We start from the raw sequence: 26,153 nt of genomic DNA on the forward strand, positions 1-26,153 counted from the left end.
ATTACTTATTTTATTAGTTACTTGATAAGTTATTTAATAGGCCTAAATTATATACATATTCAATCTAATTCTTATTATGAAATAACATCAAATATCTTGTATTTTAAATATAAAGTGAGTAGAATACACATAAGATCAAGTTACTGCGTTTGTTTAGTTTTAATTTGCAAAAAATGAAGAAAAATATCCAGTGCGGACGCACGGTTTGCGATATGGCCGCACTAAGCACTTAGATGAATTTCTGAACGCGCGCCAATTTGAAAAATATATAATAAGCTATGCATCAAAATTCGTGCGGACACATGGATCTCGATGTAGTCGCACTCTGGTCACACAAAAAAATCCGAGCGTAGTGCGGACGCATTGTAGCACCAGTGCGGGTAGTCTGGCCGCACTGTAGCAGAACGCAGAACTGGAGCCTGAACTTAAAATAGTCATAACTTTTGACTCGTAACTCCGTTTTGGGCATATGACCACTTTTTGGAAAGCTAACGAGAAGATCTACAACCTGAGAATCTAAAAAAGGAAACTTGGAGTCAGTGTGGACGCACTGGATCAGCAGACAGCCAGAATTACTCGTTTTTGACAGCTTTTCTATTTTTGGCGCACCAAAGACGCGTTTTTACAGCTAAACTTGGACAAGGTAGTCTGAGAAACAATTCAAAAATAGCACCCACTAACCCCACTCACCCCACAACTATGCCTCTTGATTGGGCATAGTCTTTAGCTATAAGGGGGGGGGGGGGGGGGGGGGGGGGGGATTCCCATTCATGGCAACATACAACTCTCATATCTCTTTCTCACCCCTAGGTGCATGTCCATTTCTATAATACACACTTAGCGTAAAATTCTACAGTCAAGGAAAACTTTTCTATGAGGGAGAAGAAGGAGATTTGAGCAAGAAGTCAGCAAGATTGAGGATTTTGATCCAATAAAGAGTGTAATCATTTCTTTATTTCATTTCTTCTTATTTTTGTCAATTTTTGTAATGGATCTCTCCAAGAGGGAGTAGATCTCTCTCTAGGAGTTCTAGGTCAATGCATGAACTTGTTTAATTCTAATTTATTTGGATATTTGTTTTTGTTATGATTATTTCATGAGATTTGATTGTTAATTTCTGTAATTTATCATTTGTGTTAATTACATAATTAGTGCTTGAATTGTAGTTATCCCGTTTTGGATTCGAAAGAACCAAAATTGACTAGGATCAATAGGATAGTACCAAATTATGAATGCAAATACCTTAGATTTGGATTAGGATCTAACCAATTTGTAATCTAAGCCGGAACTACAGAAATTAAGGTTAGGGACTTGGTGAATGACCTAACCGTGAAGTCAAATCCTAATTAGGACATCTCAAATCGAATCGGATATTGGTATGATGGACTTTATCGTGAAATATCAATATTTGAGGAAATGAAAGACTAACAAGAGCTTATGGTCTAGGTAGCTAGGGTGAAGAACCTAATCGTGAAGTCCGAATTACTTAGACACGTTATTAATTCATGAAAGTGACCCTTAATGATATATTATGTTAAAAACCTAATCAAATCAAATATGAACTTAAACAAATACTGAATAGATGGAATTATCAAGAGATTGTAGACCGAATATCCCTAGATCTTCTCAACTAGAAAACAAACCAACCTTTATTTTATTTATTTTTTATTGTTTTAAATTCCTTTCTTCGCGTATTGAACCAAACTTTAGGATTGATAAAACAAAACCCCCTAATTTACTTTATTTACTTTACTTTCTTTATTTTATGAAATTAATTATTAAAGTTTAAACTAAGTATTTACCATACTCTATATGGTTCAACACCTAAAGTACTACAAGAATATATTGTGCGCTCGCAACTAATCTTTTTTTGAGCATTTAGATTTATAAATTTAAAGGTCTAAAGAGTATAAAAATAATCATAATTCTCTATCTCCAAAATACTCATCATTACTTATGCCCGATGATGTTATAAAAGTTTCAACAAAACAGTATTCCTAGAAACAAAAAAATTGAGAACTATTATCCTCAACCTATACAGCTATGCTCTCAACATGTCTAGAACCAACAGAGACAATCATTAGCCTCCTTAACTGTATTGGATATCCGATCAACCTGACTTAACTGCATCATTTTAGATGTGGTCTTCTATTCTAATTTCCAGCTTAATAGTCTTTCTGGTGATACTTCCATCTGAGGGTTCTCATGTCACAACCAAGTCGGTGGGAAGAGAGGAGCTGTAAACCCTCTCTTTTGCCTTTCTTGCCTGTTAATACATGAAATATATCTCACAAATTAACAGAGTTATTAAACTAATGCTATTCAATCAAAATGCAGAAATTTGTACAGATAAACAATTACCGCTTTCTCCCAATCAGTGCATGATGTGATGATAACAAACAACACCACTTGGACAAATATGCCAAATATAATTCCCATCCAAAGCCCCTGACATCCAAAGCTAAATTACACAATTTTTCACAAGCATAATACTTAAATTTACAAGGAGAAATATTTGGAAATTACCTGTCCATTAATATGGAATACAAAAGCTAGGACAATAGCTGAAGGAATACCGACTGCATAAAATGCACCCAGATTTACAAATGCACCAATCTTTTGCCACCCGCACCCTCTTAAAACCCCTAAAATTTAAAAAAAAAATCAATATAATTTTGAAATTTTGATCAATATAAGAAGTTGAAACAACAAAGTGTTGATGTAAGGATAAAGAAACTAATATTTGAAGGATAACTTGATTTCACCTGAAAGAACACTCTGGATGCCATCAAACATATTTGAGATTGCGAGAATGGGCAACATGATGGCCACATATTTTACCACCTCTTCTTCATTACTGTATGCATAACCCCATACATTTCTTATCAGGATTAAAATAGATCCTACTATCAATCCTCCTGCGACGGCCAAGCATAACACAACTCGCACTGCTAATTTGGCAGTTTCAGGTCGACCCGCACCAAGCTCATTTGATACACGTGTACTTTGACAAACCAAAAAAGAAAGGATCAGCCCATATTACTTAAAAGGTGTAAATTTTACCAACATCGTAATTGTGAATTTCTCAATACAGTTAAAAAGTTAAACTAACCTTATGGCAGCACCAAGACCAAATGGGATCATGAACATAAAAGAAGCTGTGTTTAGACTGGAAAAGATAACCATACGAATTAAAATAAGATAAATTATACATTAAATATTTATATTGGTACAATTTCAAAACGAAATTTGCTCACGTTACGGAAAGAACAGAAGTTTCGAGTTGTGGATTTGGAAGAAGGCCAGAGAGTAGCACAAGAAATTCAAACGACCACCATTCCAAGCTGTATATATTAATCCACACTTGAATTAGATCTATGTAAAGATGTATTGAAACACAATTTCTTGACTAGTACTAAATTTTCTTCACTTGTTTAACTATAATTTTGTTGGCAATAACACTAAATTTTCTTCGCTTGTTCAGTTCATTAGAGAAAACTAAGGTGTTCCACAAAGGCCTAATTTACTTACTAAATTAAGTCAAATTGAGGCTTAATCGAACCTCATTTGCACATTTGTTAGGCAAAGCTTATTCAGATTTCATCTGATAATTCCATTTTTCTGGCAAAATTAAATCATCTGCTCTAATGATAATAATTTTGCTTACCAAACCATCAAAGCCGAAGGAACTGCAAGCTTAAAAAACTCTGCCAGATCGCGAAATGCCTCTTTGGAAAAGCCGACCCAAGTCTTCTTGCAATTTGGTGAAAGTCTAACATAAATAGCCAAAATGGCCACATTTACCCAATTCGAGATCCCGCTACCAAGCGCGGCACCTTTGCTTCCCATCCCCAACCCGTACACCAGCAGCCAGCACACGAAAATATGCAACAAGGCTGTAAAACCTGAACTAAGCATAACCGGGAAGACAATGTTTTGTGACTGTAGAAACCTCACGTGGCACTGAAGGAGTCCATAAGCAAACAATGATGGTATCATCCATTTCGCATAAATACCAGCCTCCCATGCTATGTTGGCTTCTTGACCAAAAAGTAAAAGAATCTCATTGGTGTAATACCAGATGGTGGCGAGTGGTATGCCTAAAAGTGTAAGAGTAAGCATGGCTCTTTGCTTGTAAATTCCAAGAAGGGAGTACTCTTTTGCACCATATGCTTGGCCACAGAGTGTATCCAATGCACTGGCACTTCCCATCTACAAAGAAATGTAAGAAGATTTTCTGCTATTATATTTAAAAGGAGAAATCATTGTTCTTTATAAAACATATATGCACTATATATGTGAGGTTGGTTACTCTACTTCCATAAGTATATGAGGACATATGCTTATAAGTCATTTTTGTATTTTTAATGTCCAAATAGTCGATCTGAAGCACTCAACATGCTCTTCATACTAGAATGTGCTTGGAGACCAAATTTTATATTTTTTGGATTTGTTTTACTATTTTTTCAGATTTTTTCAAAACAAGCATAAAAAATAAAATAATAAATAATAAAAAAAATATGAAAAATCCTGTTTCGAAAAATTCGGAAAAAATAGTAAAAAAAATTCAAAAAAATGTAAAATTTGGTCTCTAAGCACATATTAATATGGAGAACATGTTGAGTGCTTCAGATCGACCATTTAGACATTAAAAATGCAAAAATGACTTATAAGCATATGCTCTCATATGCATATAGAAGTAGAGTAGCCAACCTCCTATATATGCTATATAAGTTCTATGTTTAATGAAACAGCTAGCTATTTTAGCTATTCTTTTTTTTTTTTAATAAAGAGATATTTCTTATCTGAGTTTGCTATTCAGACAACATTACTGTATGACTATTACTGCTACTGTACTATTGTGATTTTGTATTCATTACTTTTATAAACTTATTGACATAGCAAGAGAAATGCACAAATTCAATAATATTTTTCTTCAATCTTGGTATAATATTTATTTTGATTTGGTACCACCCGCATACATGAGCCACACAATACTATTATTATATCAACCTGAGATTTCTTTTGTCCAGGGAATAATTAGGCAAAACTCGTGAATATATTAGCGACGTACGGTAGAAATATAATTTTAATTATTTTCGCGAGTTTAATTTTGACAATTAATATTATATATGAACCATCTCAATTTACTTAAGTTTATAGAGTAAAAAATTAACTAGTCGAGACCAGAGGTTGACACAGTTATCTATTCCCCTTTTCATGTTTTATCAAGCCCTTAGATTGCAGTCCACAGCTAGGTCATCTTCTCATCTAAGCCTCATGGCTAGATTGCAGAGGATCCCTTTTGGATGACAAGTCATTGAGTAACAGCAGATGCTGATCAGTGATATGGGACTGATAAATTAGTATTTGTTGCCCCGAGAGTTTGTAAGTATTTTTGAGGCTCCTCTATGCCACAGATACCAGTTGCATTTATTAAGGTGATAAATTAGATAAAACACAAGACCTATCTCTTTTTAGGCATGGCTATCTTGTATTTTTAAATACAATATTCAACTGAGTAGAACTAGGGTGTTCTTAAGTTCACCAAGTTCTTTGGTGAACTCAAGTCTAAAACCCGTCAAATTGGCTTTAAATGACAAATCCGTACCGTTGAAACCCGCTTACCTTACGAGTGATGCGTTTACATGTGAAAATTTTAAACATTCGAATTAATTTAGTATAAAGTCAAGCAGTCAAAAAACGTTCAAAAAATGAATTTGTTCAAATTAATTTATTAATCTTCTACTTTTGACCCATTGACTTTATACTAAATTAATTTGAATGTTTAAAATTTTCACATGTAGACACATCACTCGGAAGGTGGGTGGATTTCAACAGTTCAGATTCGTCATTTGAAGCAGATTTGACGGGTTTTAGACTTGAATTTACCAAGAGGCTTGATGAACTTAAAAACACCCTAGTTCTACTCCATATTCAACTAACCACATATGAGTTGCTTAAAATATTCACAACATATTGAGTGTCATAGGAGGAATTGATATAGGAAAAGGAAGATAGTGACATCTTTTATGTAATGTTTAGATTGACAAGAAATTAATTGGGAAATGAACATATCAATCAGTGGGTCCAATGAAATGAACATATAAATAAGTGGGCCTAAAAAATCCAGTCAAAAAGACTGGCAACCTACATGCTGTGCTAGGCAAAAGCATCGCGGACCCCACAAGGAAGTTCTAGGCAAAAGCATGTGTATTTCTTTACTAATTGGAGCCAAAACAAATCTAGCGCAATATTATAATGATTGTGATAAAGACGAAGTATCTGGTATGCCAGTGTCTTATTAATTATTGAGATTAGGTATGTAAATTAGTCTTCCATGAGTAATTATGAATTTAAACTCAGAGGTCAGTAAACTAAGACAGAGATTATTAAGATTCTCAAGTCCCATGTTGGCAAAATTAAAAGGATACTTTGTTCTATGACCTTCAAAAATAAATATTCTCTTGTGGTAAAATATAATTAACAGAATATGCAGAACTTACTGATTTCTCCATTGAAAATGCTTACCGACATTTGAGAAGGTGGTCACGAATTGCCTTCATAAATCTCAACGTAGGTTTGGAACAATATATGATGTTTTCCTAAATTAACTAATATATTAGCTATCTAAATCCAAATTTAGATGAAATCTACTTACCATTAAGCTTTATTCCGTAATAATTGCAAAGGGAAGTAGCCATGGAAGCACCAGACAAAGCTACTTCCCCAAGGCGACCAGAAAACATAATTGAAAAAACCCGAATGCAATTTTGAAATTAAAACCCCATAATAATTGGTATTGCTAACTCTCCTTGTTTCTTCACCTCTGTCCATACTTCTTTTCTCTATCCTCCTCTCGAACATGGTTCAATTGTAGTAAGAGGTGTTGCTAGTGTTGGGCTCTCCATTGATAATTTCTCTCTATTTCATTTTCTTTTTTATCATATATATTTAAGCTTTGTGACATGCTAATTGTTGGGATACAATTATGGAATTGGTCCATGCATTTCCCCGATATGTGCATTAAGTGCTACACACATTATTATGTGGCCATATGACTAAATCTTAAATAATAGTTACCATTGTCAATTATGAAATAAAAGCTCACTGCATAGTAAATATGAAAGTGCAACTATTTATACCACGTTTTCAATTTTATTGGTAGGGTTGATTAATTGAAGCTTCTCATATTTGATGCAACATTGAAAACTACAAACTCTGTAGTCTATACATTTATACAAGTTTTCTCTTAAAAATGGAAAGGACCTTTACCATTGATCAAAGGTCTTCTAATCGGTAAGTGTTTATGCAACTTACTATGTAATCATCGAACTTAGTTGAGCAGAACTGAATTGAACTGTGAGATTTTCAGGACCTTGTTTGTAGGATAAATGTTAGTAGACTAGATGTAACAGTAAAATCTAACAACAGTACACCAGGTTCCAGAGCGTCACTCAATTATAATTGAGTGAGTCTATGGTACTATGCATATTACGATTTGTTACTGTGCTACGGCTCTATATTCGAGCTTTCAAATCCTAACGGTTGATCCGAACCGTTCATCTTGTTCTCCATATTAATATGTGTTTGGAAACCAAATTTTACATTTTTTGAAATTTTTTACTATTTTTTTAGATTTATTGAAAATCACTGTTTTTGGATGGTCCAAAATTTTCAGATCAAGTGATTTTCTAAATATCTAAAAAAATAGTAAAAAATTTTCAAAAAATGTAAAATTTGGTCTCCAAACACATATTAATATGGAGAACAAGATGAACGATTCGGATCGACCGTTAGGATTTGAAAACTCGAATATAGAGCCGTAGCACGGTAACAACCCGTGATATGTATAGTACCATAGACTCACTCATTATAATTTATAACATGTCAAGGAAATTAAAAGAGTAATATAAAAGGGAGAGGATGAAATTGCAAAATTACCAGAACGCTGTAACCAGTGACACCAGCAAAGGAAGAAGCCATAGAAGCACCAGACAGAGCTAATTCGCCGAGGTGTCCCACAAACATGATAGATATCATTTGTATTACATTTTGTAGTAAACTCCCTGCGATCATTGGTCCAGCTAGCCATAGTTGCTTCTTCACCTCGCTTTTCACCTCTGCTCTTCTATCGCTTTTACAAGCCTCTGTGATTAGAGGTGTTTCCAGGGTTTGCGTCCCCATTTTTTTTTTTTTTCCCTCCTTCCTATCTCCTCTTTATTTCTCTACAATGGCGGGGCGATTGTGCAAATTGGGGGGAGGGAAGGAGGAAAGATGAGTCCAATTTTGGCTTTTCGTTTTTCTTTCTTTTGGGTTGGCTATTTGTGGCGGCTATATATAGGTGTTGTTTCTATAGTATAGTCTATACGGGTCAGAATAAAATGAAAAAGAAAAAAAGAAATTTTATTACTTAGTTAGAACTTAGAAGTGATAGTAGTTTCGTTCTTAGTGTCAACAATTTAAAATTAACAACTAAAAGGAATTGTATATTAAAAAATAAAATATATAAATCCTATGGGCCACGGTATGAATATACATGGTGATCCAGATACTGTGAATGCGAGAAGCAAGAAGTCTCAACTCTAGGATGTTGTGAACGTCGCAGCCCGTCAGTGGGATCCACTGGAGGAGGTGTTTGAGTCAGATCATCTAGAGGAGATGGATAAGAAGACGACGCCCTTTCATCACCCAGATTAATGTTTCGTGCTGGAGTCGGGGGGAACCTCCCAGTGTTGCTGCAGTGATGACAGTCTGGCTTGTTCAAACTGTATTTGCTCCAGTTCATTCGCCTAATGCTGATCCAGACCTGGATAAAAACGATAACCCGCCAGATCTTGAGACATCTGCATTTCAAACACATTTTTTAATTTAGTACATTGTATATTAAAAAATAAAATTACTTCAATTAAAGTACTACGAACCCCTCTAAATAATCTAGACATCCGTGGCAGTACATTCAATTCCTTAGTCTGCGACTGCAGTACTTTGTACCCTTCGGTCTGCGACTGTGGTACCTTAGACGCCTGCTCGTATCCCTGTGCCTTCAATTCATACACAGTTTTTTTAGCTATAAACTAAATTTGAAATCACCATGTAATATGAATTCATACCTGTCCAGCGTCTATAGGTGCTGGTGGAGTATCTACTGCGAACTCTCCTGGCTGGATGTAAGTCCTCCATATGGAGCCCCCATATAACCAGCCCACTACTGAATCTGGACCTTCGAACATAGGTGGCTTTGGGAATGGCTATGTTCCCATAGGAGCACTCTCATTTGATGAAACCTTTTCCCAATTACGTAGAACCCCCACCTCATCCATCATGGCAAGCTCACGGTCTTCGTAACCATTATCCTTGCAAAGGCATAGACCTAGTCTCATTTTGCCCTTGCCAAATTTGACGGAGACCCTTGGTGAAGAATGTTCGTACGCCGTGTGCCAACTCTCCCATCCCACACAATGCCTATACACATTATTGGAATATAAGAAATGATATCTAATAAATGATTTATAAATTTCAGAATAAGAAATGTTTACATTTCGAACAAATCTCGGTCCGCTGGGAATGTATCCAAATTTCGAGTGCTCGTCTCTTGGAATCGGAACATTACGGTCCATCCCCTCCATGTGCTGGCCAAACAAGTAGACATTTGCCATGCAATTCTTCTGGTACCATTCCAATATCTTACAAGGTCATTTACATCAAACGGATGAGCTACTTCGTGCACATGCTGTGCGTATTGTGTCGCATAGTTCACATGCCGGTGGTGCACATCCATCCAGTTCGCATCCAGTTCGCATTCCTCTTTGTTGATAGTGTCTCATGGTTAAAATATCATCACTCTAAATTAGAAAAAAAAATCAATTACAATATAATTTGATTACTGACCGAGTTCTGAAAAACTAAATAAGTAAATGCTTACCTCCTTAGAACCCTTAGATACCCTATGATTGTCGTGAGGTATCCACAACAAGTCACTAAATTTATGCGAAAGTACTCCGTCTTCCATACTAAAAAATTCAAACAGTATTCTAAATCATGTTTTATTTTTTTAAATTATTCTATATCATTTTAGAATTTTCTCAATTATCCTAGAATATTTTTGAAATTTCTAAATTATTCTACACCATTTTGAATTTTTTAAAACTAATAGAGCAATATTCTAAACTATTTTGGAATTTTATAAATTATTCTAAACCATTTTGGAATGTTCTAAAAAATTCTAAATTATTTGGACAATATTTCTAACCATTTAAAATGAACTAATTAATTATATTATAAATTAAAATTAAAATTAAAAAAATAAAAATCCTGAATCGAAGAGTCGATCGATCAGACAGTCAGAGCTCCGAAAAGAGAAGAGGTTTCTAAAAAAAATTTAAATCATTTTAGAATTTTCTAAATTAATAGGGAAATTTTATAAACCATTTTGGAATTTTCTAAATTATTATAGACCATTTTTGTATTTTTTTTTTAAATTATTCAAGACCATTTTGGTATTTTCGAAATTATTCTAGACCATTCTGGTATTTTCTAAAGTAATAGGGCAATTTTCTAAACTATTTTGAAATTTTCTAAATTATTATAGACCATTTTGGTATTTTTTAAATTATTCTAGACCATTTTGGTATTTTCTAAATTATTGTAGACCATTTTGATATTTTCTAAATTAATAGGGCAATTTTCTAGACCATTTTGGAATTTTGTAAATTATTCTAGACCATTTTGATATTTTTTTTAAATTATTCTAGACCATTTTGGTATTTTCTAAATTATTCTAAACCATTTTAATATTTTTTAAATTAATAGGGCAATTTTTTAGACCATTTTGGTACTTTCTAAATTATTGTAGACTATTTTGGTATTTTCTAAATTATTCTAGATCATTTTGGTATTTTCTAAATTATTCTAAACTATTTTGAAATTTTCTAAATTATTCTAGACAATTTTGGTATTTTCTAAATTATTTTATAAAATTTTGGTATTTTCTAAATTATTCTAGACTATTTGGAAATTTCTAAATTAATAAGGCAATTTTCTAAATATTCTAAATTATTTGGACAATATTCTAAATCATTTAAAATTAAATAATTAATTATATTATAAATTAAAATTAAAATTAAAATTTAAAAAAAATACATTGTGGCCGGGTCCTTATGGAGAGGAGAAAGAGATGTGTGGAGAGAGGAGGTTCCGGGTCCTTATGTAGGGCAATCTCATTTCCGGAAAAAAAAATTCCGGTTTTGGAACTAAAATTCGAAAAAATTATTTTTGAAATTGTAACACCGGAAAAAAATTATCCGGTTTTGGTATTGTGTTTCCAGAAAAATTTATCCGGTTATTGATATTAAAATCAGAAAAAATTTATCCAGTTTGAGAACTTTTGAAAAAAAGCCCCTCTTTGGTTTTTTTTTTTTTTGATATAAATAAAAAAATCAGGGGATAAGGACTCATATTTCAATCGGCCGAAGAAAAAAATAGTGAATGATTGAGTGTTTGCAATTGGAGGTGGAAAAATCATATACGGCGACGGCGTCACACGGCGCCATATCGATAAGAGCGGTAAAAGTCAAAAAGGAGCAAGATTGTTCAAAGCTTGCGAGTCACGAATAAGTTCCTAAAAAAATTGAACCCCATCACAATCAGTTTCATGACAAATCGTCAATTCATTCATCACTTGGAATTGGAAGAAACAAACAAAAGTAAGTTTTGTAAACTGCAGGTGTTGTTTCATAATTTCTTGGTTGCCACCAAAGCTAAAAAGCTTTTCCCCGCTAGTCCACTCAATTTTTGTCACTACTTTTTGTCTACATTCCTGAATAATTTCCATGGAAAATGCGAGGAAGTAGAGTTTTCTTTGTCAGTTTGTGAAGATCCAATCAGAGTGCCAAACGCTTCTACAAGTTTTTTTTTTTTTTTTTAATATATTCCAGTTGACAATTTGCACAATTGTGCTATTTTAGAAAATGAAACAATTTTTTTTAAGTATAAAAACAATTAATTTGTTTTTTTTTTATGAAAAGTCCTAGGCAATTGTATTAATTCAAACAGTTACAAGCTAGCTATTACATGAAATTAGATAATGAGTGTCTTTAAAAGTATTAAGTTATAAAACAAATAAAAACAAGGAAACATATTGTTTGCTTTTTTTTTTTTCCTCCATAGATAATAAGTATCGAACTAAAATTTCGATCATGGTTTTTTAATCGCCAAACAACATGTCACACAAAAATTTTATACACCCCTTGACCGAAGTAAATAATCGCTCCCCTCCTTATTGACCAAATATTTTGTTCGGTCCTTCAAAAGTGAGATTTAGAAACTTTTCAAATACGATATTAGAGGAAGCCCAACAAAATTTTTGATCACTCCGAATATGAGATTTCCCTTGTTCCAAATCTATGTTGTCAAAATGAGAGAATGGCGTCGATCATTTCTTACTTGGACCAAAACTTTGATTCAATCATTACCACTTCTGGAACAAAAAATAATAATCATTTATTTTCCAACAAATCAATCTTTTATGTTCTAAATATAAAAAGTTTCGACTTGTAAGTTTCAGCTGATTCCAATCCATATGAAATCAATTAAATGCACGGAGGTGATACAGTTCAGTTAGAATTTTTTTCCTGTACCTGACAATTTTGAAAATGATATTATTTAAAAGTTTAATTGATTTAAGGGAACAACTAACAGTATCTCCCATTTAGTCTTCTATCTGTCCTCCGCGTTAAAAGAAAAAAAAAAGTGCAACGGGAACTACTAACTGACGTGCACGTGGTAACTACCGCCAATGAGCAGGGTTAACGCGATTTTATTCATCGTCAAAACGTATAGTATTCATACTTATTATATATAATATTCATTATATGTAAACACAAACTGGAGGTGACCATTAATCTTGGAGACCAGTAACGACTATGGGGACCGCTGATGACGTCTGACAGCTGGATTGGGGACCGCAACCGTTTGAAAGCGACATTTGCCAAGATTGGAGCCCACTATAATGAATCTATATAATGAAGTATTCATATCTAATTAATGAAGTATTCATATGTTGACAACATGAAATAATCATATCTAACTAATGAAGTATTCATATCTAATTAATAAAGTATTCATACATGTACAAAATAATCTATACAATTCAAAATCAGACACCTCTTCGAGGACATCTCTTCCAAGACACATCTTTCAAAACCTCTTCAATTCACTTAGTTTTTTTTTTATAGTAAGTATTCACATCTGACACTAACACTATTCATACTTGAAGGTGCAAAACATTCATATCTAACAAATGAAGTATTCATATCCAATTAATGTACAAATAAAGTATTTATATCTAACTAATGAAGCATTCATATCTAACTAATGAAGTATTCATATGTTACACTCTGACAACCTTCGCTGGGCTAGCATGGATCCCCTCCGACGGTGCATCACGCTCTCCTCGCCAGATCTCATCGGAGACAAGGTAATTAGATTGTGCCGGATCGCACTAGATCTCCTCGCCGGATCTTGACGGTGCACTACATAAAGGCCATGAAGGTCAAGAAGAGGCAGAGGCCGTGAAGAGCGTGCACCTGATTTTGTTTTTTGCTGATCGGAAGAGAGAGAGGGATCATTGCTCATCAGGAGAGAGAGAGAGGGATCAAGACAGTTAGAACTATAGACAGTTAGAACTATAGACAGTTGGGATGGGAGGGGACTATTAGAGAACTAGAAGTAGGGGGATAATATCTTTACTCTTGATTTAATATAGTAAATTTGATAACAATTTACAAAACAGGAAATGTGCATGGTTTCGAGTCTTTTACTCTTTTTAGCATCGTTCATAAGTATTGCAAAAACGGAGGAAAAAAATAAAAAAATATTTAATCTAGTGATAAAATACAACATCTTTCATGTCTTTTAAGTACTGCCACGTGTCTAGAAGTCCAAAATACTTTGGCTGACTATTTAGGTAGGAAAGGCAGAATATAAACATGGGAAGTTGGGTTTACTTGCCCATTACCCAATATATATATATATATATAGGGACTTGAGGTAGTTCAGGTGACATGATAGAGATTAATTAGAGGGACAAGGCTTTCTTTTAAACTGACTCTTAATGCAAATAAGACCTGATACTGATAGTCTGATACAATGCATTTTAGTTGGGTTCGACCCAATGAAAAAGATTACAGAGAGTCATATCAGCCCGTCTTTAAAATAATAGATAGCCTTCATATGATATGAGCCTCAGAGCCTGTAAAATTATATATGCGCTCCACCAAAATACTTCAAATTTAATGCGCTGCTATGGACCGAATTTTTTTTTCTTACCACTCTAAAAAATCAGAATTAATTAAATGAATACCACCCGTTTATTCTAAATTCAAATTTCACCACGAATTCGGACTCAGTCCGCAGATGGATTCTCAATCTGAACTCAGACTCAATATGCGGATGGATCCGAACTCAGACCCAATCTGAGTTCAGTAAAATATGTCGCATAACACATATAACTTGTGTGGATGAAAAATGTACTAAACAAAAAGCTTGTGATCATTTAGATTCTCACCAATCCATGTCGACTCTCAAGATTTTTTTTGTTTTTATTATCAATTTGCTAAAAAAAAGCATCTTAAATTTAATGTACATAAATAATGTAGAAAAAAAATCTGCTAATTATAATTTGATCTCGGACTATGCTGTATTGTACAGCTTTGTCTTATTAATTATAAGTGTATTTGCATGAATGTAAGTATGTAAGTCGGTCAAATTAGCCAGTGTCACTGCCTTTAACAATACCTAGTTCATGATTGAAGTAATTTGACAATATCTAAAATTTATAAGATAAATATTTTATGACTATAATGCAGCTCTTTATATTATAACCCAAATAGCAAAATATTGATAAATTTACAAAAATAAATAAATAGTTTGTAAATAATACGAATAATTTAAAATAAATTTTGTATTGTTAGTACAATTCGTTAAATTGAAAAATAATTCAAAAAGATATTAAAAATTATAATTCAAATATTATACGGATAAAATTTATTTTTTTATTAATTTGCTATCCTGTGACAATAGTTGCATCGTGCCAGCTAATTTGTAGTCCTTATATATCCTCCCAGTGATTACAATAAGCTATTATTAAATTCTGAAATGATCAGTGTTTATTTAGATACAAAGAATCCGTTGAGATTTGTGCCAACTTAAAACCGACGACTTAGATCTAGTTGTACTTACTCAGTTATTGCACTGGATCTGAATTCACTAATTTCAGGCAGACCGATAATAAAAACAAAAAATCTTGAGGGTCGACATGGATTGGTGAGAATCCAAATGATTACAAGTTCTTTTATTTAATACATTTTTCATTCACACAATTTATACGTGCTATGCGACATATTTTACTGAACTCAGACTGGGTCTAAGTTCAGATTCGTCCGCAGACTGGGTCTGAGTTTGGATCCGTCTGCATACTAGGTCTGAGTTCGGATCCGTCCGCATACTGTGTCTAAGTTTGGATTGGGAATTCGTCCGCGGACTGAGTCCGAGTTCGTGGTGGAATCTGAATTTAGAATAAATGGATGGTATTCATTTAATTCTGATTTTTTAGGGTGGTAAAAAAAAAAATTCGGTGCTATGGACTGCAATCTCTTCAGAATCAGAGGCGGTCCATGGATATGATGACTGATCATGACCGTCCGATTTATATTAAGGTTCACACAATAACTTCAAAATTTGTACAGTCAATACTCAAGTGTGTACAACTGTTGATGCAGATTAGACAACTTTGCTTGAACATCAAACCATCCACTCCTAATCAAGGGTAGAATCAAGGAGCTGCGAGCGGGGGCCATGCACCTTTCCCCCAATCAACCATGATGAGTACATATATTGCATGTATATATATGAAAACTTACATGTATATATAGTATTAAAATAGTGTATAAATGCCGATTAGCATCTCCCAAAAACCCTCCAAAAAATTTCAACCCCCAAATTCAAATTCTGGTTCTGTCCCTCCCGGCTTCTAATCTCTTGAACAATGTGACTGTATGTGCAGTGTATTTATATCCTCGTTACAAATATTTTGCAAATATTTCAAAGGATGTAAGGGAGTCTACGAAATCTTTTTCGTATCATATTCAATAAGGCCGACTATACGTAAATAGTTAACTTAACAAGTATGGATTTAAAAAAGAAAATAATTTCGTTAACTTATTGTAAAGTACAAATATGAATAAGAGCTAACTTTCCCAAGGCCATAAGATCTGAGCAAGTGAGCAGTATCCGAATTGAATATCATTATCAGGGAGGAATTGGGCTGGGAGTTTGTATGGGCCAAGCATCACATAGCAAGATGTTTACTTGTGCGATTTCAACTCCATCTTCCAGTGTCCGCGGCATTCCCTGCCACGCATCAAACCAGTACAAAATAGTGCGACCATCTCCCAATTCCCATGATGTACTCTAGAGAAAAAATAGCGTTGATCCCTTGAACCGTAGTTGTTATCGTTGTTGGTAGCATAGTAGGAATAATCGGTATCGAGATCGGGATCAGTCCCAACCGATACCGATACTGGATTGGGGTATTGGCCGGTATCGGCCGATTTGAATCCAAAAATCGAATTTTTTTGCCAGAAGCTTGTTTTACACTAAAAAATAATAAAAAAATGATAAAAAATTAATTTGTCAATAATTTATATTTAGATAAATGATTACAATCAAATACAAGCATTAAAATTATAAACACACTCTTTTATTGCCAAAACCTATGTCGTGCTGGCTGGATCACTTCATCATCATTTGTATTATGATAAAAATGAGAATATTATTGTCCGGAACAAAAAAAAAAGACATTGTAAAAACCAAATGAAAGATTATTAACATCTTTAATCACGGGTTCATATTTCTCTATTTCAGCATAGTTGATACTTGATACTCTATTTAATCAATGAATGTGACGAGTTTTCAGCATGTGCATCGTGCTGGCTGGATCACTTCATCATCATTTGTATTATGATAAAAATGAGAATATTGTTATCCAGAACAAAAAAAAAAGAAGACATTGTAAAAACCAAATGAAAGATTATTAACATCTTTAATCACGGGTTCATATTTCTCTATTTCAGCATAGTTGATACTTGATACTCTATTTAGTCAATGAATGTGACGAGTTTTCAGCATGTGCATAGTTTATACTATATTTAATCAATCACAGGTTCAAGTTTTCAGATGAATAATGACCAGAATCGGACAAAAATAGTAGAAATTGGAAGAAAAACAGAAAATCCGTGAGGATCGACTTATGATCGGATGGTACTTGGTGTGTTATTGTTATTTAATGTTATTTGTTATACTTCCTACTACTATTTATCATCATAATTCATTATTGCAGTGATAATTCCTTAAAAAAATAATCACAAGAATATAGAAATAATAATAATTATTGTAGTATCTAATAATTTAGATAAGAAATTAATATAATAATAATAATAATAATAATAATAATAATAATAATAATAATTATTATTATTATTATTATTGTTATTATTATTATTATAGTAACTAATAATAAATGTTTATATGGACGTCAAACATCTTTAAAACAAAATGTAGCTACAGTAAAACCTAGAGGTGCTATCGGGTCGGGTCGGGTCCGAGTACTATTATATTTGGACCCGTACCCTAAAAGTGTTCGGGTCTGAACTTCGATCCATACACTTATTTGTTTCAAACCGGGTCGGGTCCGGATCCAGATACCTATCTACCCGTAGATATTTCGGGTCAAGTCTTTCGGTTCCGGGTAGATAGATACCCATAACTTGTTTGTGGATTATCGGGTCCGGTTCGGATACGGGGCGGTTCCGGATCCAGAGCGAGTATAGGTCACAACTCCAAAGCATTTGAGAAATTATTTACATTTAAATATAATTATAATTTCTTAAACATCTCATATAATAAATCATTACAATATAAATTAAAAACTGCTGCAAAATAAAAATTACACTATTGATCTTGTTCATAAATAATAAAATATATCATGCTACATAGCAAAATAAAAATAATAACTCTAAATTATTAGTTATCTATCTAAATTAAAAAATACTATCCTATTGATTCAACATTTGCAAGTACATTATCTTAATTACTATTTTACCAATCGCTGTAACAAATGAGAGCTTCAATTGTTGATGCCTCCAAACTTGCTCGTTTGTCATCAATTACTCTGTTACATGTGCTAAAAGCGGATTCTAAAGCTCATGTGTGTATAAACATAGCAAATTGAATTGGAAGTATCATATATCAAATTAGTTATATGAGTAGAATTTTTTTTTATTAGTAAAATATAGCACAGAAGAACAGAGCTTGTTAAGGCCGTAATTAAAAAGCTAGTGTAAAACAACAGCATAAACTTGGTTAAGTTTTAACAAGCTATAGCACAGCTGAAATATATTATCTAACACAAAAACTTGATGCAGAGTTATTAATATATATTTTATCGGGTATTTATACGGGTATTGGGTCGGGTTCGGTTATGGGTCGGATAATTAAATAATACCCATATCCTACCCATTACAGTATCGGTTCCTGTTCAGATCCGGGTCGAATGTTAAATTATTAATTTTGTAATGGTACCCATAATTTAACCGGTTATATTTTTTTAAACCATACCCTATCCAAATTAATCAGATCCGGGTCGGTTCCGGATTGGATCCGAATAATCGGGTAAAAGTAGCACCTCTAGTAAAACCGTCAAGATTTTTTACGGTTCTCATGCTACAGTAGAACCGCCTAGAATCTGGGCGGTTGGGACATTTATTTTTATTTTTTTAAGGATATTTCTGGAATTCTTTATTTAATGGAGGATATGTATAAAAGTTCCGGAATCCCATCAGTTTCATGATTTCTGTCTTTGTTTTAAAAATCATCAAATGGAAGAAAAAACAAAAGAGGAATTCTCTCTGGCTTATTTTACGAGAATTTAATTACACACAACACCGATAAGGCCCGAGGGCCTTTTCATGTAGCCCATGTGTCTAACAAATAGAAGGTTATATTTTTTTATTTATTCAAAGGAAACAGAAGAAAAAAAATGGTATTTGTTTTTTAACCAAGGGACATCTTTGCATAAGAATAACTTTTATTGCTGATTTTATTAGTTACTTATTCCCGATGATGTTATAAAAGTTTCAACAAAACAGTATTCCTAGAAACAAAAAAATTGAGAACTATTATCCTCAACCTATGCAGCTACGCTCTCAACATGTCTAGAACCAACAGAGACAATCATTAGCCTCCTTAACTGCATCATTTTAGATGTGGTCTTCTATTCTAATTTCCAGCTTAGTAGTCTTTCTGGTGATACTTCCATCTGAGGGTTCTCATGTCACAACCAAGTTGGTGGGAAGAGAGGAGCTGTAAACCCTCTCTTTTGCCTTTCTTGCCTGTTAATACATGAAATATATCTCACAAATTAACAGAGTCATTAAACTAATGCTATTCAATCAAAATGCAGAAATTTGTACAGATAAACAATATTTACCGCTTTCTCCCAATCAGTGTAAGATGTGATGATAACAAACAACACCACTTGGACAAATAAGCCAAATATAAGTCCCATCCAAAGCCCCTGACATCCAAAGCTAAATTACACAATTTTTCACAAGAATAATACTTAAATTTACAAGGAGAAATATTTGGAAATTACCTGTCCATTAATATGGAATACAAAAGCTAGGACAATAGCTGAAGGAATACCGACTGCATAAAATGCACCCAGATTTACAAATGCACCAATCTTTTGCCATCCGCACCCTCTTAAAACCCCTAAAATAAAATTAAAAAAATCAATATACTTTTGAAATTTTGATCAATATAAGAAGTTAAAACAACAAAGTGTTGATGTAAGGATAAAGAAACTGATATTTGAAGGATAACTTGATTTAACCTGAAAGAACACTCTGAATGCCATCAAACATATTTGCGATTGCAATAACGGGCAACATGATGGCCACATATTTTACCACCTCTTCTTCATTACTATATGCATAACCCCATACATTTCTTATCAGGATTAAAATAGATCCTACTATCAATCCTCCTGCGACGTCCAAGTATAACACGACTCGCATTGCTAATTTCGCAGTTTCAGGTCGACCCGCACCAAGCTCATTTGATACACGTGTACTTTGACAACCCAAAAAAGAAAGGATCAGTCCATATTACTTAAAAGGTGTAAAATTTACCAACATCGTAATTGTGAATTTCTCAATACAGTTAAAAAGTTAAACTAACCTTATGGCAGCACCAAGACCAAAGGGGATCATGAACACCAATGAATATGTGTTTAGACTGGAAAAGATAACCATACGAATTAAAATAAGAAAAATTATACATTAAATAGTTATATTGGTACAATTTCAAAACGAAATTTGCTCACATTACGGAAAGAACAGAAGTTTCGAGTTGTGGATTTGGAAGAAGGCCAGAGAGTAGCACAACAAATTCAAACGACCACCATTCCAAGCTGTATATATTAATCCACATTTGAATTAGATCTATGTAAAGATGTATTGAAACACAACTTCTTGACTAGTACTAAATTTTCTTCACTTTTTCAACTATAATTTTGTTGGCAATAACACTAAATTTTCTTTGCTTGTTCAGTTCATTAGAGAAAACTAAGGTGTTCAACAAAGCCTAATTAACTTACTAAATTAAGTCAAATTGAGGCTTAATCGAACCTCATTTGCACATTTGTTAGGCGAAGCTTATTCAGATTTCATCTGATAATTCCATTTTTCCGGCAAAATTAAATCTTCTGTTCTAATGATAATAATTTTTCTTACCAAACCATCAAAGCCGAAGGAACTGCAAGCTTAAAAAACTCTGTCAGATCGCGAAATGCCTCTTTGGAAAAGCCGACCCAAGTCTTCTTGCAATTTGGTGAAAGTCTAACATAAATAGCCAAAATGGCCACATTTATCCAACTCGATATCCCACTACCAAGAGCGGCTCCTTTGCTTCCCATCCCCAACCCATACACCAGCAGCCAGCACACGAAAATATGCAACAAGGCTGTGAAACCTGAACTAAGCATAACCGGGAAGACAATGTTTTGTGACTGTAGAAACCTCACCTGGCACTGAAGGAGTCCATAAGCAAACAATGACGGTATCATCCATTTCGCATAAATACCAGCCTCCCATGCTATGTCGGCATCTTGACCAAAAAGTAAAAGAATCTCATTTGTATAATACCAGATGGTGGCGAGTGGAATGCCTAAAAGTGTAAGAATAAGCATGGCTCTTTGCTTGTAAATTCCAAGAAGGGAGTACTCTTTCGCACCATATGCTTGGCCACAGAGTGTATCCAATGCACTGGCACTTCCCATCTACAAATTAAGAAATGTAAGAAGATTTTCTGCTATTATATTTAAAAAGAGAAATCATTGTTCTTTATAAAACATATATGCACTATTTATGCTATATAAGTTCCATGTTTAATGAAACAGCTAGCTATTTTAGCTATTTTTTTTTTTTTAAATAAAGAGATATATGTTATCCGAGTTGCTATTCAGACAACATTACCGTATGACTATTACTGCTACTGTACTATTGTCATTTTGTATTCATTCTTTTTATCAACTTATTGACATAGCAAGAGAAAGGTTCAAATTCAATAATATTTTTCTTCAATCTTGGTATAATATTTATTTTGATTTGGTACCACCTGCATACATGAGCCACACAATACTATTATTGTATCAACCTGAGATTTCTTTTGTCCTGGGAATAATTTATTTATTTTCACGAGTTTAATTTTGACAATTAATATATATTATATATGAACCTTCTGAATTTACTTAAGTTTATAGAGTAAGAAATTAACAAGTCGAGATCAGAAGTTGACACAGTTATCTATTCCCCTTTTCATGTTTTATCAAGCCCTTAATTAGATTGCAGTCGACGTACAGCTAGGTCATCTTCTCATCTAAGCCTCATGGTCATCTAAGGGTCCCTTTTGGATGACAAGTCATTGAGTAACAGCAGATGCTTATCAGTGATATGGGACTGATAAATTAGTATTTGTTGCCCCCAGAGTTTGTAAGTATTTTTGAGGCTCCTCTATGCCACAGATACCAGTTGCATTTTTTAAGGTGATAAATTAGATAAAACACAAGACCTTCACTCTTTTTAGGCATGGCTATCTTGTATTTTCTCTGTATAAATAAATACAATATTCAACTAACCACATATGAGTTTCATAGGAGGAATTGATATAGGAAAAGGAAGATAGTGACATCTTTTATGTAATGTTTAGATTGACAAGAAATTAATTGGGAAATGAACATATTAATAAGTGGGCCCACTGAAATGAACATATCAATAAATGGGCCTAAGAAATCCAGTCAAAAGGACTTAATTTTGTAGTACAACTTTGTAGTTAAGACACACAAGTGGAGCCAGAAAAATCCACAGTGTGAGGCAAAAAAACAAAATAAAATAAAAAACAAGATAAAAACATAATTTTTACCACTATATGTTATTGTATAAAATATTTATTTATTGATAATATAAGCATACACCTTAACTTTTTGGGTGGAGCTTGGGCATAGTTCACAATTACTTTTGTTACAACTACATTTCCAATCTTTTTATTTTGAAAATTTACAATTGTAGAAAAAGAAATCTTAACTAGATATTTCCAGCCATGCTGGCTCCGACTCTGTTGAGGAACAACAGAAATTTACATCGCGGACCCCGCAAGGCAGTTCTAGGCAAAAGCATGTGTAATTCTCTACTAATTGGAGATAAAACAAATCTAGTTCATCTTGCTCTCCATATTAATGTGTTTGGAGACCAAATTTTACTATTTTTTTAAATTTATTGAATATCGTTGTTTTTTATGGTCTAGATTTGTCTAAAAAACAACGATTTTTAATAAATCTAAAAAAATAGTAAAAAATTTCTAAAAAATGTAAAATTTGATATTCAAACACATATTAATATGGAGAACAAGATAAATGTTTGAATCAACCGTTAGGATTTTGAAAACTCGAATATTGGGCCGTAGCATCATAGCCCTCTATGCAACCCATAACACCGTAGCCAAATCCATATTATAATGATTGTGATAAAGGCAAAGTATCTGGTATGCCAGTGTCATATTAATTATTGAGATTAGGTATGTAAATTAGTCTTCCATGAGAAGTAATTATGAATTTAAACTCATAAGTCAGTAAACTAAGACAGAGATTGTTTAAGATTCTCAAGTCCCATGTTGGCAAAATTAAAAGGATACTTTGTTCTATGCCCTTCAAAAATAAATATCCTCTTATGGTAAAATACAATTAACAGAATATGCAGAATTTACTGATTTCTCCATTGAAAATGCTTACCGACATTTGAGAAGGTGGTCACAACTTGTATTCATAAATCTCAAGGTAGGTTTGGAACAATATATGATGTTTTCCTAAAATAACTATTACATTAGCTATCTAAATCCAAATTTAGATGAAATTTACTTACCATTAAGCTTTATTCCATGATAATTGCAAAGGAAAGTAGCCATGGAAGCACCAGACAAAGCTACTTCCCCAAGGCGACCAGCAAACATAATTGAAAAAACCCGAATGCAATTTTGAAATTAAAACCCCATAATAATTGGTATTGCTAACTCTCCTTGTTTCTTCACCTCTGTCCATACTTCTTTTCTCTATCCTCCTCTCACACATGGTTCAATTGTGGTAAGAGGTGTTGCTAGTGTTGGGCTCTCCATTGATAATTTCTCTCTGTTTCATTTTCTTTTTTATCATATATATTTAAGTTTTGTGACATGCTAATTGTTGGGATACAATTATGAAATTGGTCCATGCATTTCCACGATGTGTGCATTAAGTGCTACACACATTATTATGTGGCCATATGAAAAAAAATATATATATATTATAGTTACCATTGTCAATTATGAAAAAAAGAAAAGAAAGCTCACTGCATAGTAAATATGAAAGTGCAACTATTTATACCACGTATTCAATTTTATTGGTAGAATTGAAGCTTATCATATTTGACGCAACATTGAAAACTACTAACTCTGTAGTCTATACATCTATACAAATTTCCTCTTAAAAATGGAAAGGATCATTACCATTGATCAAAGGTCTTCTAAGCGGTAAGTGTTTATGCAACTTACTATGTAATCGTTGAACTTAGTTGAGCTGAATTGAATTGAACTGTGAGATATTCAAGACTTTGTTTGTAGGATAGATGTAATAGTAAAATCTTACAACAGTACACCAGGTTCCAGAGCGTCACTCAATTATAACATGTCAAAGAAATTAAAAAGGTAATATAAAAGGGAGAGAATGAAATTGCAAATTTACCACGACGCTGTAACCAGTGACACTAGCAAAGGAAGAAGCCAAAGAAGCACCAGACAGAGACAATTCGCCGAGGTGTCCGACAAACATGATAGATATCATTTGTATTACATTTTGCAATAAACTCCCTGCGATCATTGGTCCAGCTAGCCATAGTTGCTTCTTCACCTCGCTTTTGACCTCTTCTCTTCTATGGCTTTTACAAGCCTCTGTGATTAGAGGTGTTTCCAGGGTTTGCGTCCCCATTTTTTTTTTTTTTTTTGCTCCTTCCTATCTCCTCTTTATTTCTCTACAATGGCGGGGTGATTCAAATTTTGGCTTTTCGTTTTTGGCTATTTGTGGCGGCTATATATATAGGTGTTGTTTCTATACGGCTCAGAATAAAAAGAAAAGATAAGTGGTGTATATGATAACTAGGGGTAGCAACGAGCTGCTAAAGAGTGAGTTAGGTCTCACTCGTAATCAGATTAAGCTGAGCAAGTGAGTTTAAATTTTAGGCTCCGAGCTAAAATTGTTACTCAAGACTGACTCGTGACTTGTCTGAGCGAGTCGAGCTGGCTCGTTACCAGCTTGATAGATTCATAAATTTGTATATTTTCTTTTGTGCTATATCTTAAATTTTCATAACACATTTTATAAATTATGGCTAAAACAAAATAATATGTATATGACTAATTATTGAGAAATACTCTTAATTAAACTGCAATTAAGCAAATCAGCTACTATAAATTAAGTTTATAGCTAAATTTATACATACAAAAATATCAAAATTCTAGATTCATACAAACATATTTACATAGTAAATTCATGCATATCAAATCAAACAAATTCATACAAATTAACTTAGTTGCATATAATTAATTCACACATATTACATACAAAATTACCAAATACTAATCAACTTAAGCACAATCCAAAGTGCAATTACCATAACACTGGCTATAACATCTATAGACTATAATATCCCCAGTTTGAAGTGAACGGATACAATGAAACTATTAAACTACGTATATTAAATAACTCGTTAATGACCGAGCTGGCTCGTACCGAGCCAGGCCAAACTCAAACTCATTAATTATGGCTCGAGTCTGTGGCGAGCGAGCTAATTTTAACTCGATTCACTAACGAATGAGTTGTTACCGATCGAGTCACAGGCGGATACTAAGCGGGCCACGAGCCATGAGCTTTTTTGCCAGCCCTAGTGTCAACGAGCTGGCTAGGTCCGAGCTAGGCCCTAGCTCAACTTGTTAATTCTGAACTGAGTTACAGCCGAGCGAGCTGGACCTAAGGCATCCGAGCTAAAACCTCAGGTTGAACTCATGACAAGCTAGTCCGAACTAGCTCACGAGCTGACGAGCTGGCTCGCTGGGTCTGGCTGGATCTTATTTTAAGATAAAAATAAATTATACAAATGTTTTGGATCGAACTGAACCGAGCTAGACAGTATAAAATACACACAAATTCATACAAATTCACAAATTAATGCCTAGCCGAGCTAGCTGGCAAGCAAGTTAGGCCCCAGCTTGAACTCGTTAATTCCGAACCGAGCTAGTGACGAGTATAGCGTCCAGAAATAAATCTGCTGCGATTCTTTGGAATCGCAGAGACCCAACTTTTCCAAATCAAACCATCCATTTTTTGGAAAACACGGATCTCAAAATCAATTAGTTTTAAGCACAAATCTCAAAACAAATAGATTGTTTGATTTAGAAAAGCAGAGTGCTGCGATTCCAAAAAATCGCAGCAGATTTATTTCCATAGCGTCCAT

The 26,153-nt window shown here is 33.6% G+C and overlaps 2 protein-coding genes and 1 long non-coding RNA gene across 3 annotated transcripts in view; 1 reads left to right on the forward strand and 2 right to left on the reverse strand.

Moving 5' to 3' along the window:
- Positions 1 to 26,153, forward strand: part of LOC144571303 (uncharacterized) — a 79,077-nt gene that overhangs the window by 37,330 nt on the left and 15,594 nt on the right. The gene's annotated exons all lie outside the window — the stretch shown is intronic.
- Positions 1,926 to 8,308, reverse strand: LOC144571298 (protein DETOXIFICATION 16-like). Its single transcript, XM_078320535.1, has 8 exons — positions 7,945 to 8,308; positions 3,668 to 4,212; positions 3,258 to 3,344; positions 3,113 to 3,169; positions 2,766 to 3,004; positions 2,527 to 2,645; positions 2,362 to 2,448; positions 1,926 to 2,266 (listed from the first exon to the last, which is right to left on the reverse strand). Exons 1-8 carry the CDS (start codon positions 8,185 to 8,187, stop codon positions 2,204 to 2,206), a joined length of 1,440 nt encoding a protein of 479 aa, XP_078176661.1. The 5' UTR covers positions 8,188 to 8,308; the 3' UTR covers positions 1,926 to 2,203.
- LOC144571301 (protein DETOXIFICATION 16-like) lies at positions 19,303 to 24,693 on the reverse strand. Its single transcript, XM_078320539.1, has 8 exons — positions 24,389 to 24,693; positions 20,853 to 21,397; positions 20,444 to 20,530; positions 20,299 to 20,355; positions 19,952 to 20,190; positions 19,712 to 19,830; positions 19,547 to 19,633; positions 19,303 to 19,448 (listed from the first exon to the last, which is right to left on the reverse strand). Exons 1-8 carry the CDS (start codon positions 24,629 to 24,631, stop codon positions 19,386 to 19,388), a joined length of 1,440 nt encoding a protein of 479 aa, XP_078176665.1. The 5' UTR covers positions 24,632 to 24,693; the 3' UTR covers positions 19,303 to 19,385.

Source organism: Carex rostrata, chromosome 19, assembly GCF_964058835.1.
Source record: "Carex rostrata chromosome 19, lpCarRost1.2, whole genome shotgun sequence".
Taxonomy (NCBI): Eukaryota; Viridiplantae; Streptophyta; class Magnoliopsida; order Poales; family Cyperaceae; genus Carex; species Carex rostrata.

Bases quoted from the DNA above. Each gene is read 5' to 3' on its own strand.
- LOC144571301 (XM_078320539.1), bottom strand. From the start codon at position 24,631: ATGGGGACGCAAACCCTGGAAACACCTCTAATCACAGAGGCTTGTAAA. The intron at 20,191-20,298 runs GTTAGTTTAACT...GGGTTGTCAAAG, and splicing joins GGTCTTGGTGCTGCCATAAG to TACACGTGTATCAAATGAGC. The intron at 19,449-19,546 runs GTAAATATTGTT...ATGTATTAACAG, and splicing joins ACACTGATTGGGAGAAAGCG to GCAAGAAAGGCAAAAGAGAG.
- LOC144571298 (XM_078320535.1), bottom strand. From the start codon at position 8,187: ATGGGGACGCAAACCCTGGAAACACCTCTAATCACAGAGGCTTGTAAA. The intron at 3,345-3,667 runs GTAAGCAAAATT...TAATATATACAG, and splicing joins CCTTCGGCTTTGATGGTTTG to CTTGGAATGGTGGTCGTTTG. The intron at 2,267-2,361 runs GTAATTGTTTAT...ATGTATTAACAG, and splicing joins GCACTGATTGGGAGAAAGCG to GCAAGAAAGGCAAAAGAGAG.